This window comes from Arthroderma uncinatum, assembly GCF_011692745.1.
Source record: "Arthroderma uncinatum strain CBS 119779 chromosome Unknown scaffold2, whole genome shotgun sequence".
NCBI lineage: Eukaryota > Fungi > Ascomycota > Eurotiomycetes > Onygenales > Arthrodermataceae > Arthroderma > Arthroderma uncinatum.
Window position 1 is genome coordinate 5,060,478 of NW_022983864.1, and position 14,455 is coordinate 5,074,932.

The 14,455-nt window shown below is 49.8% G+C and overlaps 2 protein-coding genes across 2 annotated transcripts; one reads left to right on the forward strand and one right to left on the reverse strand.

Moving 5' to 3' along the window:
• Positions 1-689: 689 nt before the first annotated feature.
• Positions 690-1,423, forward strand: GIQ15_03480 (60S ribosomal protein L30; the record flags this gene model as incomplete). Its single annotated transcript, XM_033550897.1, has 4 exons — positions 690-759; positions 813-917; positions 978-1,027; positions 1,328-1,423. 4 exons carry the CDS (start codon positions 690-692, stop codon positions 1,421-1,423), a joined length of 321 nt encoding a protein of 106 aa, XP_033408058.1.
• A 6,034-nt stretch (positions 1,424-7,457) lies between these two features.
• Positions 7,458-9,239, reverse strand: GIQ15_03481 (RNA binding protein; the record flags this gene model as incomplete). Its single annotated transcript, XM_033550898.1, has 5 exons — positions 7,458-7,495; positions 7,620-8,557; positions 8,624-8,816; positions 8,891-9,047; positions 9,138-9,239. The coding sequence occupies 5 exons, from the start codon at positions 9,237-9,239 to the stop codon at positions 7,458-7,460; spliced, it is 1,428 nt and encodes a 475-aa protein (XP_033408059.1).
• Positions 9,240-14,455: the final 5,216 nt, after the last annotated feature.

A 14,455-nucleotide genomic window follows, 5' to 3' on the forward strand; every position in this document is an offset into this window, starting at 1 on the left:
GTAAGCTTTCTATGTCAATGCATCTGGCATGTTCTGGCTTACCAAAACCTTTTCATTCCGGCTCTGGCCAGCTCAGCTTCTCACGTATTCACGAGACTACGCGCTCTATGTTTTGAATTATGCTCTCTTTTGTATACCCTTTTTTTTCCCGTTTGATGTAAGCTTGCTCTCACCGGGTCATTACTTTTCGATTTTGTGTCGATCTTGTGAAATCTAATACCACATTAATCTACGCCTCAATGGCCGGCATGTGAATTCATTATGGTATCTGAACCATCTCCGATTAATTGTCTCCAGTTAAGTTAATGATAATCAAGCGTGCAAATGCCTAGCCTAGGACAAAGCTAAAGGTATGCCCGATTTAATCATCACCATGGCCATTTGTAGATCCAGACAGTACTCTATACCGGATCATCCAAGATTTTACCGTCACAGTGGCTGCGTAATGATCATATCTGTAATATCATGAGCTCGAATATTCATCTATAACTCCGCCAAGTCTATATATTATGTAAGCTTTCCTTAGTCATCAGCCCACTCTCGCTAAATTTTCGGCCTTGTTCCTTTCCACAAACAAAATGGTCTTCACTTTCTGATCTTTCTCCTCGACCTGACGACCGACCAGAAAGCTTCAATTCCACCAGCACTTTCGACCTCTCTTCTCGACTCAAGTCCACACATCTTTCGAAATGGCTAAGACTAAGAAGACCGCGGATACCCTCTCCTCGCGCCTTGCGCTTGTGATGAAGTCCGGCAAAGGTGAGGAATATTTTACTCTATCATGGCAGCTGTGATAGCTAACGATATAACAGTCACCATGGGCTCCAAATCTACCCTGAAGACCCTCCGCTCTGGAAAGGCCAAGCTCATCCTGATCGCTGGTAACTGCCCACCCCTCCGCAAGTCGGAGCTCGAGTGTAAGTCATTGCAATTCCAACAATACACAATTGAGAATGCAGCTAATTGAATGTGTGTAGACTATGCTATGCTCGCCAAGGTCCCAGTTCACCACTTCCACGGAAACAACGTAAGTGCCAACAACCACCTGTCCTGAAAAATCCCGAAAAATAGTTACCCCCGTGTGGAATCAGTCGATGAGACGCACGGGGGTGAACTTAAGACAGCTCTATCTCCTCCATTTGGCTCTGCGAAGAAGTTACACGGCACGCGTAGTGGACTATTTGTGTGACTTTGGAGAGTAGTAGTTGCTCTGAGAAGGGATTTCCCTCACATAAACGCTTATACGCGTGTGTTGGGATTTTGCCGGAGAGCTTTGAATCCTGTTGGCTAACCACTTGAACCTTGCTTGTGTTCTTCGTGAATATAGATTGAACTTGGAACTGCTTGCGGTAAACTTTTCCGCTGCTCTACCATGGCCATCCTCGACGCTGGTGACTCCGACATCCTTACCCGTGAGGCGTAAAACATTTATGCATGTTAAGCACTCCGACATCCTTACCCGTGAGGCGTAAAACATTTATGCATGTTAAGCCTTGGAATGAACGCCAGAAACCCAAGCCTAGTGTGTGAGGTTAGGGGAAAGGGGTGGGAAAAATTCGCTGCTAGCAAATGATCAGAAAGCTCGTCGGCGGCCCCCGTCGTTGTCCTTATGCCTAAGCCCGATGTCGCGGGGGTCATCCAACTGCTCTGCTCTTGCTTTCAGCCTGCTTGTACTAGTAGACTTCCCACAACGAGTCGAGAGAACAAAAAAAAAAAGTGTTATCCAAGCTCAATGTCTCAACTGCCTGGCAGGCATGGTCTGACCCACTCGCCATGTGCGTTTGAGAAAATCCTTTTTCTCACCTTCGTTCAACAGGCCCCTGTGCTTGGGTCATGAAGCCCAGGGGTATGAGTTTATGATTATGAATATATAATTAGATACCAATCAATGGTTCTCACAAGCGATCAGCTGATCGGGTCATCTATTTCACCTTCGCCTACGTAGCATGAACACAACATGAACGAACTGTTACTCTGTAAACCCGCCCCGAGGCTGGCCATCGCATCCGCGAGCCTCCGACAACGAGTGTAAAAGCGCTGGACTAATGCAGGCGCCTGAACATGGGGAAGTGAGGAGTCGAGTCATCTGTACACGACGACGACGACGACGACGCCGACTTTTGATCATCTGCACGCTATGGCGGAGTGTCTAAGGCCGACAGGGCGACGAACATAGCACAGCATGAGCGAGCTGAACGCAGGACAAGCGAAGGGGGAGGCTGTCGGTATTTACACCGTACTCCTGGCCTAAATCCGAGCCATCCTTCGACCTCCGGCAGGGAACGCGTAGCTGCATAAGCGTCCATGTATGCAGACGGTTTGACCGCTGCCTTGGGTGATAAGCTGACTGCTTTTCGAGGCTGAAACTCCCCCAGCTGCGTTTCTGTTTGCTTTCGTTAGTCCAGAAGCCACGACTAGACAGAACAGGCAATTGGACAGCTGGGCATCCGTCTGGGCTGGCGGAGGTGACCGCCTGGCCGCCTCTGCCGAGATTGGCCCGAAATATTAGCTGTAATCTTAGAATTAGGTCGCTCATCGTAACGGCGAACGAGAGACGGACAGGCCGACAGCCTCGTCGCCGGCCTGGTCTGGCCTGGCTTTTCTCGCCGTTGGAGCTGGGTCAAACGCCACAGTTGATGCCTGCTCCGTGGATATATATTCCGTTGGGCAATTCACGTTTCCATATCGCATTGAAGGCCAGTCCGTACTCTATGTCGAGTACTCGTCATCCATCGAGATCGAAGGCCATGAAGTACCCTCATCCTTCGCCGGCCGACGCGTGGGAGTTATTAATAACCCGTCTCTCGCCAGGAACCCGAGCTCGTTGGGCACTTTTATCCATTCCTGGCAAAGTTGGAAGTGGCCAAGTCAAGCCATACGTGGTAAAAGGTGGCGCCGGGCTCTTGATTATCGTATTCGTGCAGCTGGGCGCCGTTTGGCGTGTTTTTTGCAGTTCCCAGTTGCATCGTGGATCGATAGTCGTCTTGGTCCAGTTTTCGGTTCCTGTTCCTGCGGCGATGGCTGTTCCTGCGGCGATGGCTTTCAGGCGTTGGGCGTTGGGAGGACGAAAAAAAAAAAAAAAAAAAAACGAATTAAATAGTTGAAATATACTCCGTACGGAGGATTCCGTACATACGCACCAGCCATGGCTGGTGTGTCGTGAAAAAGAAAGGAATGTTATTAATTGATGAATGATTAATTATCAATCACAACCGAGAGACGCAGTGCAAGGAGATCGAGGACCGAGCTGAGTTATTTGATTCCTCTCTACCATGTCTGTTGAGCAGCGTATCTGTTGTCCACGTCTAGGTTCCTATTTTTATGTCATGGCATACACAGCAATGCAACGAGCAAGCATCATGGCCTGCCCTTGCTTTTGCCTCTCATCAAGAGGATATGCATGACAGCCAACCTTAACATGCCGCTCCCTGGCCACAGGGCATTCGAATGGCTGTGTTGCATGGTGAGGCATGGTGAAGATATGGTGGGAGTTGCTGTGTTGGCACAACAACAACAGCAACAGCAACCTAATCAAATTATAGAGTAACCTGGGCGGAGTATTAACCCAGTAAAGGCCTATATATACATTGGATCTCCAGTCCAACCCCGGAGTCGGAGTCGCATCGCAGCAGCACACTCGAACTCTACCGGCGGGGAACCTGGATATCCCATCCGATCGTAAATGCATGTTTTGCCCCTGCTCCGTCTATTCACGAAGGGAACTCAAGATGAATATCATCGCAACAAGAGCGATGAAGAAAGTCCACGTGAACCGCGGGCCAAAATTTGCCGCCCCATGTCTCGTTGACAGCCCATCCAGTCCGAATCACCACACTTCATGTACGTCTTTTAAGATGCATATGATGCATCGAGGGCGCCCTGCATCGTGGACCATCACATAGTGCCAGCTAGTGCTTGGGATATGTGCCTAATTACCTGTCGATCGTCAGGCCACAGGCCATGGTCTTTCCCCCTTTTTTCCTTTTTATGGGCGTTCGCATCGCTTTGTTAGTCGGCAATTGGAAAGATTCCGGCTGGTGGTACACGGACGATTGCCTCCTTTGCCTCAGATAGGCAATCGAATCTGCGACGCGAGCAGGAAGAAAAAGAAACGAGAAGTAAACAAAACAAAGTAGATGACTATCGATAAACATGGTGATGATGGGGAACTCTCTGTAAACATTTATCAGAGTTAATCCTATCGTTTCTCCCAGCTCGCGAGTCAGGGAAGATTGAATCGCGGCATGGGGCAACGTCATTGTGCATGCAGGGAATATGCACGATGGTCTTTGGGGCCATGTTGCGCAGAGGTGACCGTCTTGCCTGTTCTGGTCGACTTCCTGGGTTTTGATATCGGACGCAACATGGGTGTTTATATGTATAAGAGCTGTGTTATGCATGGTCATATTAATCGTAGCCGCGATCTCCTCGGGATGCATGGCGGGCCAGGGATGCCTCATTCTCCGTGTCGAGGAGTGTGGACGGTGTTCCTCCGTCTGTATCGATAGTCCGAAGTATAGAGATATCCAGCTGACTCGTGGACGAGACGGTCTAGTTCCCATCTTTCCCTCCCTCTTCCCACTTTCCGGCTTCCCCCCATTGAAACGAGCAGCGATCTGATGTATGATTCATCCGGACAAACACCCGCGACGGCCAGCCCGTTTCATCCGTCCGCTTGGGTTCCCATCACTTGCTCCTTTTAGCCGGTGCAACGTGTGTACAGATGACCTGATGTCATCTCGTAGTATCATGTATCGAATAGCATCATAGACAGCCGCTAGAGTAGTTCATACGTCGCTGGGAGACCAGCATGCATGCCCAGCCCATATACCTGCTTTTGGGGATGGATGGCATGCATAACATCGTATCCATACATCGTACAAGGGCAGGAGATGGGCGGAGTTATGTATCCTCTGCCCTATCTCCCTCGGACATGATCGCAGCGGATCGACTCAGCCATTATACGAGACCTGCAGATGATACATTCAATATAACGTGAAACTAACACCTGAACATGACTCACTCTCTTCCTATCCCAGTGTATCCCATCGTATCCTAGTGGTATCCGTCTATCCCAGTGTACTCCGTATCAACGGCGCCCTGATTGTGGATGTGGATGGTCCAGGCTGCCAGTTTCTTCAGGCCCAGCCGCGTCTTCCGTTGCGGAAATTGATACTGAAACTGTCTTTTGCTCGTCCAGGGCTGGCGGGTTTGGGTTTGCCAGTGGCACAGCCTCCACCCGCGCGCCGTGGCCGTCTCATCCTTTTCCCACCCTTGCTTTTTCCTTTTTGCAAAGCCTGGCCCCTAAATAAAAACCATGGGCGAGTGGGAAAAAAGGAAAAGGAAAGAAAAAAAGTATGAAAAAAAGGAAAAAGGCATCCCTACGACGCACGGTGGAGGATCGGAGTCCCTGGTATTTCTTTTTCCGCAGCTTTTTCATCCTCCGGTTCGGAGGCTTCAATATATATCTACGCTCTCGCCCTGCCTACTCTCTTCTACACACATACACACATACGACTTCAAAATATCAACACGATATTGATCTTGACCTGCGCTGGCCGTATCTATGAACACGCAATCACTCGCATACACAACGTACACACCATCCACAGCATACACACCAGACATAATGTCTTCCTCGACCGTACCTCGCCAGGCCCCCAGCACCTCGACGCCCGGCATGTCTTCCTCTGGCTCTTCAGGCTACGCTACCTTCGACACTGTCCGATGTTCCAGATGCCAGCTCTCCTTGAGCTCGCCGGGCTCCAAGTCGGTACAGTTTGGCATGAACTGCTACTACTGCAATCGATGCGCCTCGATGGTGGGGTTCATACGATGAGAACAGTACCATGAAGAGATACAACAAACACTACTACATGATACAAGTACCATACCATCTCAATGGGAGATAGACTCATACATCTACCCCGCCGACGACGACGGAACTCAAGGATACAGATAGCACCGCTACTGGATACAATACCTTGAACCGAAGATGTTGAACTCGAAGACGGAGAACGATGCATATCTTGACAGACCGCTCCTACGAGAGTGACTTTCACAACGATATCACACGACGAGAAACGCTCACCGCGATTCCTCTCTACGCGGATCGGAGTACTCCGAACACACCGCAACGAGCAAACCTTCCTCTCCTCGCCATATCGCTTAAGAGAGCGAACTACCTACCAAGAAGAACGAACTATCACTGCACTACCACCGCACCATCTCGACTTCTCCCGCCTTCCACCCACCGCTCCAAACAGGCATGAAACGGCTTCCCTCACGTTCTCCAGTATTCAAGATGAAGGAGGGGATCAACTGTTGCCGCGCGACCCCACCACCCAGGATAATCTCTGGATACGAACCAGAGCTCCCTCCTTTTCTCCTTCTTTTCTACTTATCCTTATTCCCCGCTTATTCTGCATATCTTGTATAATTAATTCCAACCCTCGGTATTGATGTCTAGTCATGTCCATCTCACTGCTGCTGGCAGCTTAGCGTTTCTTCTTTTGCTAGTTAGCGATTTAGGTTAGCCAATCTACTTGATTTAATTACTTGACTCTCTACTCCCTCATTGCTTGATTTCGTCCGCTGGCTCCGCGCTTTGGCATGTTGCCTCTTGCCTATATGTATAGATCATGGCTGGCCAGCTACTCTCTGAATCGCCCATCTAGATGCTCAACCGCCGTCTAGATTTGTCGGAAAAACTTTGAATTTAGATTATATAGTGTATCGGTCTGAGCTCTACCAGCGAATCTTATATAGCAACTTCCTATCTCGACAATGGCAAAGGCTAAGCCACTTGTGCGCCTCTGATCTTCACTGACTTATCAAGTAGTCAATTATTCGCCTCTATCCTCATCACATCATACATGCCTCTCGCTCTCTTCTGACTTTGTATCAGTCTACTGGTCAAGTCGGCGAAACGGAGGTTTTACGTGCAAATCATGTGACATTTCAACCTTACTCCTACAAACAAGCAAGTAAAAAAGGAGAAAACTCTGACAAAAGTCAAAGAAAAGAGACCAGACGCCATGCTTCCAAGGAGACGAGATAACGATGATACTTCAAGAAGGCCCGTGTGAGCTATGGGGAGTCGACGATCGGCGCGGTCGAGATGGGAGAAAAAACAAGGTCAGAAAAGAGCAAATGCAATGGTAATATGGAGGTGAACGCAAATACAAGAAGAGTTGAAACAAGGGAATCTCCGCATTATACCCGATAAAGCATATTCCTGAGAGAAAGGTCGTTTCTTGGAGGTTCATTTGCCCGGCCAGTCACACTATTGTTGCGGGTATTGTGGATTTATATTATGGCATCTCCTTTGCCTTTCAAATAGCATTCTCCGATTGAGGAATCAGGAATCAGCATGGGCGTTTCTCTACCCCGCCCCCACATTTTCCTTCGTTCATCTCGATGATGGGGGGAATTAGATGGTTAGACGGTAATGGCGATCAGAGGTGCAATGCCCGAGTGCGTTGGGAGAGTTCATCTAATTGAACCAGTCAATTTATAATGTTCGAAAACTGTCCTGGATCTGCCAGATAAGGTGGCGTGGAATTGAGATATATCACGTATATCGAATCTATTTTCATTCGGAGATTGGATGTACTGACCTTTCTCAACGCCTGTGGCCAGAGTCTTGGACCCGACACAGGATCCATTCACAACTAATGGCTCCGTGCTGTTCTTGCGGGAACTGCTCTTCTCATGCTTAGGTTCCGCCTCGTCGCCCGTGGATGTAGGTGTTATTGCAGCTATCGAGGGCGATGAAGATGCCGTTGCGGCCTGCTGTGCTTCCTTTGACGGAATGGCCTGAGCTATCGTTGATCTAGATATATCCGCCTCGTATCTCGCCGTAGCTGTACGGTTGGCTGCTGGAGCAGTCGGCACAGCATGTTTTCCATGCCCATTTCTGTTGGCGTTGTGATGTCCATGGCCGCTACCGTGGGCTGTTCCAAGACTGCCACCCCGCTCCCTATCGAAACGAACTCTTATCCGCGACCCCCTGAATATGGAATTGTCAAACAGCGCAATGGCTCGTTTGGCTTCTTCTTTATTCCGGAACGCAACGATTGCACATGTCCGAGGGCTTCCGCCGATCTTTCGGTCGAACACGTCGCATCGCTCGATGTTTCCTGCTGTGTGGAGATACTCTTTCAGGAGCTGTGGGGTTGTTTCATGGCTGAGGTTATGGATGAAGATGTTTCGCGAGATTGGTGCGCCATACTCGTGGTTCATGCTTGATGAGGCGCCTACGCTGGGGCCGGATACGCTGTGTCGGTGTGGGAAGTAGCCAGGGTAGGCTTGAACGCAGCCGTTTGAAGCCCTATATCGCGGCTGGCCAAACTGGTAGGAGTCAAATGATGATGGATAGAATGCAGGATGGGGGACGAAAAAGGCGTTCTCATTGGGGAAGACGAAGGGGACGTGGTAACCGATTGATTCGGGGAATTGAACATATTGCGGATGACAGGCGGCGCTGGGTAAGGGGGCCATGAACGGCGGATGTTGATGGTCTGGCGGTTGAGTGAATATTGGTGATGCAGGCATCCTGGCTCCGGCGCATGAGTTAGCGAACTGGTCTTGCATTACGGCTTTTGCGACAGGCTGAACTCACTCTTGGTTAGGGACGCATGTCGGACTAGATCCCATTGCTGATGTGACTGGAGGTGCAGTGAAGCCCGAGCCAAATGGCATTCCACCGAGCGATGGGCTCTTCGTTGGTCCAGCTATTGGCTTCGTCGGCTCACTCGCCAGTGACAATGTCACCGTGAGACTATGTCCATTCCACCCATTCGTCGAAAGCCGATCTACGATTTCTGGTCAGCATAGGGCTCGCGCATTACTCCAGTTCCCCGGATCATGGAATGCTCGTTGAACGTACTATACGTGCGCCACGCTTCATCCTCGTTCTTCACGATGATTTGGCCCAACCCGGTTGGATGGCCGTGACAATCATCATATACCACAGCTTGGCGGATATGCAATGCAGTCTGACGAACAAAGTCCTTCAACTCCTGCCAGCGGCATTGTGGTGGAATCTGCGCCCCACAAAATAACAATTAGAAGCTCGTCCAGGCCGCAAACGATCCGAAGGTGCGTTCTGATCATATTCTAGGGAAGAAACTCACCCCTTGAAGGAAAACGACGTATTCATCATCAAGAGATCGGGGGCTCCGATCCTTTCCCTCCTTCTGCCGTGGCGAGAGAGGCATGACCCCGCAAGATTTCATCTTTCTCGTCCTCTTGTGCTTGTTCTCGTCCTACTCTCGGCCCTTAATTCGACTCAGGTCGAATCTCGAGGTCTGCAGGCGCCGGTATACTCGATCAGTCTCGGACTATCCAGCGAACGACCGAACTGAAATGGCCCCTCGGGCTCGGCTTTAAAATGTATATATCTTCGACTCTCTGCCTTTCTCGCCCTTATTTCGCCGAGCAGATCTTCGAGGGAAGATAAATTGGATATGAGACCGTGACCGCTTCCGGCGGTATGGGCGGTGCGATTAACAAAGAGATCGAACTATGCGGGGGATCGCAGCTTGTTTCCCCAGCCAAATACCTTCAAGCACAAGGTCTGGTTGCTTCTTTTGCGGCTTTCTAGAAGGACACGAATAAAGGGAATTGTTAAAACAAGCTGCTTGTATTGCTGTCAAGTATGCTACTTACTTCCGGAGTTAGATAGAGAGGGGTCGAGGTTTGGCTCCGAATTCCAGGGAGGCTAAGTTTAAATCTTCCTAGTTTTTTTTTGATGTTCAAGTCGTACTAGATCTCTGGAAGCGCCAGAGAAGTGGGTATTATAAAGAGGCCGAATTCAGTACGGGCAGAGAAGTTGGGTTGATCAAGCACGGCTTCGCACGGCTGGGGCGGCGGTATAGAACGAAGGAGACGAATATGAGGCTAAATATTGAATACCACAGAATTTACCCGATAAGGCGGATATAAGTAGAGAGACTTTGCGGTGCCTGTTAAAGGTCCAGGAGAATCAAATCCAGTAATAATTTTAAAAAGAGAGTGCGTGAAGAAGAAGTTTGGTAGTATCAATATAGGGGGCATCAACTTTGAGGGAAAGAAGGGAAGGAATGAGATGTACAAATATTAAGTAGTCCGAAGAGTTAAGATAAAAGGTGACTAGGATGTTCGAGAGCTGGGAACGATGATGAAAATTAAAAAAAGAAGAGCATTAGAAGTCATAGTTAAAAAATAAGCCTTCATGTACGGAGTATGCATGCCCTCAAATAATGATTTCTACTATGTAACGAGAACGAGGGATGTAATATTACCTCCTCCCCGTACTCTGTACGGGCCGAGTAAGGATTAATCTAATAGATCATGGCGCTGTCAGTTCGAAAAGGACCAAAATAGGGCCTGCTATAACTAATATTCATCCTGTGTATCCCACCAACTGGGCTGGAATCAAAGTTATTGGATGGGAAGAGCGGAGGGGATTGGAGACACAAAGGCAAAGTTGGTTTTGACCGAAAATTACGAGCCTGCTGATTTTACACCTTGAAGATGGGCGGCGGTGCCCTTTTTCGGGCTTTTTTTTTTCTTTCGGATTTTCAGGTTTCTTTTTCCCTGCGTCCTATTTGTACATGCTTGCTTTTTCGTTGGTTTCTTCTTCCTCGGGTAATCAATGTGGCCGCAGACTGAGATCCGATCTCTGCAAGCCTCCCGCAGGATAAGATGGTTCAGATAGGCTTGTGCTTTTTAGTTAGGAGAATACGAGGCCTGGGTGCATAATTAAGTAGTTGGACGTGTTAGGTCAGATAGGAAGTCTAACATTTGAGATTCGAGCTGCGCCCGCTTGCTGGTCGCTGATTCCATAGTTCGGATGTACGGAGTAGGTAAATCGCCCAATCTCAAAAAGTAGGCGGGAGACAATCGTAATCCAGTCCATCGGCGCATGGATCGCGAATGCAACCGGCGCTGCAGATAGGCAGGAAAGTATATACCGGTAGCTCCCTCTTGACGCTGCCAGGGTCTTTGCACGAACTAGTTCAGCTTAGCCTCCTCTACCCCATAGCCGTACATATATTCCGTACAGACGCAGGAGGAGAGAGCTTCGTCTTGAGTAACTGTGCGTCAGTGTTGGCTACAGTCCTGCGGCCGTCCCTACTCCGTAAGGGAAAAGAAGGCGAGCGAGGGAAGCCCAAGGCTGATGCGATGCGATTTGCCTCCCCCCCCCCCCGACGGGCAGAAGAATGGATGAGAGCGAACCGTTTCGGCAATGGGGCGACTGCCTCTGTTGACACCCGTGATTCGGCTGATGTGTTGTTCCCATAGCACGGGTAAGCTGAGATGCAAGAATTACATGCTCCGTACGGAGTATTCAGATCGACTAGCCGTTATGGAGCTCCCGGCAGTAAACAAGTCAATTGATTATCCCGCACATACATACGGGAGCATACACAAAGTCCATGTTGATAACTAGTACGTGCGTGCCGCAGAAGTGGAGAGCTGGAATAAGGGGCAGATTTGAACTTGGACGAGACAGGTCAGTCACGCCTCACCCCAAATTGTTGATATGAGGGGTCAGAATTCTGTACGGGGTGGTTTCGTCAGGTTATGTTTCTTTTTTTTTTACCCTCCCTTCCTCGCTGCACGTCAGTCATTGCTGTGTGTTTCTAGGTATGGGCGTATGAATGTATTTTATCTGGCACTCTCCTGGTCGAAAGTAAACGTTAAAAAGGGCACCAAGGGCTCTCCCTCCCCAGGCTGGGTCCTGCAGGCGTGGATTGGACGAGCTTGGCCCTCGAAAAAAAAAGCTATCCCCTGGCCTCCGTTGGAGCGTAGCACAGACGAGTCCATTTCTGGCAGCTCTCAGTGGTCAACGCTGTCTTACGGGATAATAAATGTCGTGAGTGGATGGGATTGATTTTTGGATATTTGAACCCTGACAAAACCCGACCCGGAAGCCCAGCGAAAAGCTAGCCCAGGACCTCGACCGTCACCCGTAAGCCACTTGGTGGAGTAGGATACGCACTAATAGTGATCAGTAGTCTGGATCTGTGACCATCTTGCTCGCCGACGGGGTGATCAGCCGCCTACCCTTGCCTCTGCAGGCGTTGACGATTGTGTGCAGGAGAAGGGCCCTGCTACGCCACAGGCAAGGGCATGCCAGGGCCCGGTGACCGGAACTCCTCCAACTGTTGCATACGGCCCCCCGAGGCGTAGAGAGGGACGCCGTCGACTGTTCAGGGGCCGTTGGACGGAGGGAGGATGGAGAGAGGATGAGAACTGACGTTGACCTTGAGGTGGTGGACCAGGGCCGCCGCGCCAAGGCGATAGTTGGCTGCAAAAAAGAGAGCGACGGCTAGTAACCGCCACCACAGCAGATCAACATAGCATCAGCACCACCAGCTTCAAGCAGAGCGGCGGCAGAGGATGCTCTGTGCCTTCGTGGGGATGGACATGGACATGGACATGGACATGGACCTGGTGTTCTGTTACATGCCAACAGACGTGTGTTTGGCGTTGCTTGCTACGTGACGGCTCCTTTGACACCCTGTCACGAAAGCAATTGAACGAACGCCGGTGGTACAGTCGACAGGAGCTAGCACTGCTCTGTACAAGTCACCGAGCGTGCTTGGCCCGTCGATTCAGGTACTCTGTTGTACACCGGTCGACTGTCGAGATGCAGAGATACGCGCCCGCCGTGGACAAGGCCGCTCGCTAGCCCCCAATATTCGAATTTCGGGCGATTACTGTGCCGAGTTACAACTGTATATCCTGCCTCCAGTGGTTGGTTGGCGGCGTCAGCAAGCCGCATGGAGGATTATACCCCTTGATTGACTGAAGGAGAGGGCGCCCTTTCATCCGCAGCGGTTGCAGGTTCTGGTGATGCACGACATGCATACGGAGTACAGTTTTTTCTTCTTCCTCTTCCCTCCCTCTTCCTCTCTCTTATATCACCTTGCTTGCTCCCGCATAGACACGGCTTTTCTGCCCTGTTTATTTATTGGCTGGTCAGACTGTCCGTCCGTCTCCCTGATCGCCAGCAGGGAAAATAAACGGCGATATAGACAAGCTTTTCCTTGAACCATTCGCTTTGATATCTGAGAATGCCTGTTTATTCCGGGAATTTACTCCATTGGTTGCCCCCTATCCCAGCTGGAGAGGTTGCCAGCGGGATAGATACACAATATTGCGGAGAGCCGTGTGTGTTTCACGTCGGCTCTCTCATACTTACCATCGATGCCGATAAATTAGCCCGATGCCGTTGCCGATCTCAAATTTGGGCTGCATATTAACGGTTCTGAGGCTGTCTATGGAATGTCACAGCATGCCACGACATTCGCCTCTATTTCTAGAGGCGTTCGTTCATTTTGACACGCAGCATATATTGCACAATTGGCTGCAATGACGAGGTCCCCATCTCGTTCGTCTGTTTCTCTTTCAACCCCAAAACAGTCTCGACCAAACTACTGGCGAACCATTCCATCATTCCTTTTCTTGCACTACTTCAATTACTTGCATCAGATATAGGTAGGACTTGCCCAACATACCTACCACCTGTTCCACGTGCGAACCGCGGTCGACAACACACTCAGCAAAGCGGGGAGGCAGCTTCTGTCCTAGATATCGCAAGGCGATCGACGTCTGTTTTGAGTTCGCCTACGACGAAAGGTGAAGCGAGTATGTGATATTGCCCACTGCGAGCTCCCCTCCTCCCTCCCGGACAACAAATACCCGTCGCTTGAACAATGGCCGACTCAATCATATGAACCGATGTCACAAGAAGACGGGTATTCGCAGCCATGCTGTGCTCTTGGTAAGTACAATATTATTTGGTGGCGTGGTCCCTCTAATTCTGACGCGCGTGATAGAAAGATAATTGCTCTTATTTTACTACGGGCGATTCTACCCATAGTAATAAGTCTACGGATATATCGATATTGAATATCAGCTGCCTGCCTCCGCCTTGGCTAATGACGGCATTCAACTTCTAGCATTGAATTGAGAAAGCTGCCTTTTTTTATTTGGCTACATCAATATGAATGTCTCTATCATAAGCCTCCTAAACTCTGGTGATATAAACTCTAGGCGACAGAATTTACTATAAATATCCTTGTGTATATCTACCAGCAAATAAGGGATCTGACGATCCTTCCCGTAGAGATCTCCGTATGTTTCCCGGCCGGCATTCCCTGCCTATAACGAGACCTGGCTGCTGGACCAGGGTCAGCCTACACACCACCATCCTACATACTGCCCAGGCCAACTCGCTAGACAAGATTCGACATTCAAAGCAAGCAATCATCCATCATCTTTCTCCCGGCGATGTCCGAGTTCCAGGCGCCAGAACGACCCGAAAGACAAGGCAGTGCTGGGCATCCTATCCCGCACGTATTAAGTACATCGGGATCTGGGGAGGGTTTGATATCTTATTTTCCTGCACGACATTTCGCATAGTGTAGCCAGTTTTCTCATGCACGCTAGAACTTGATCC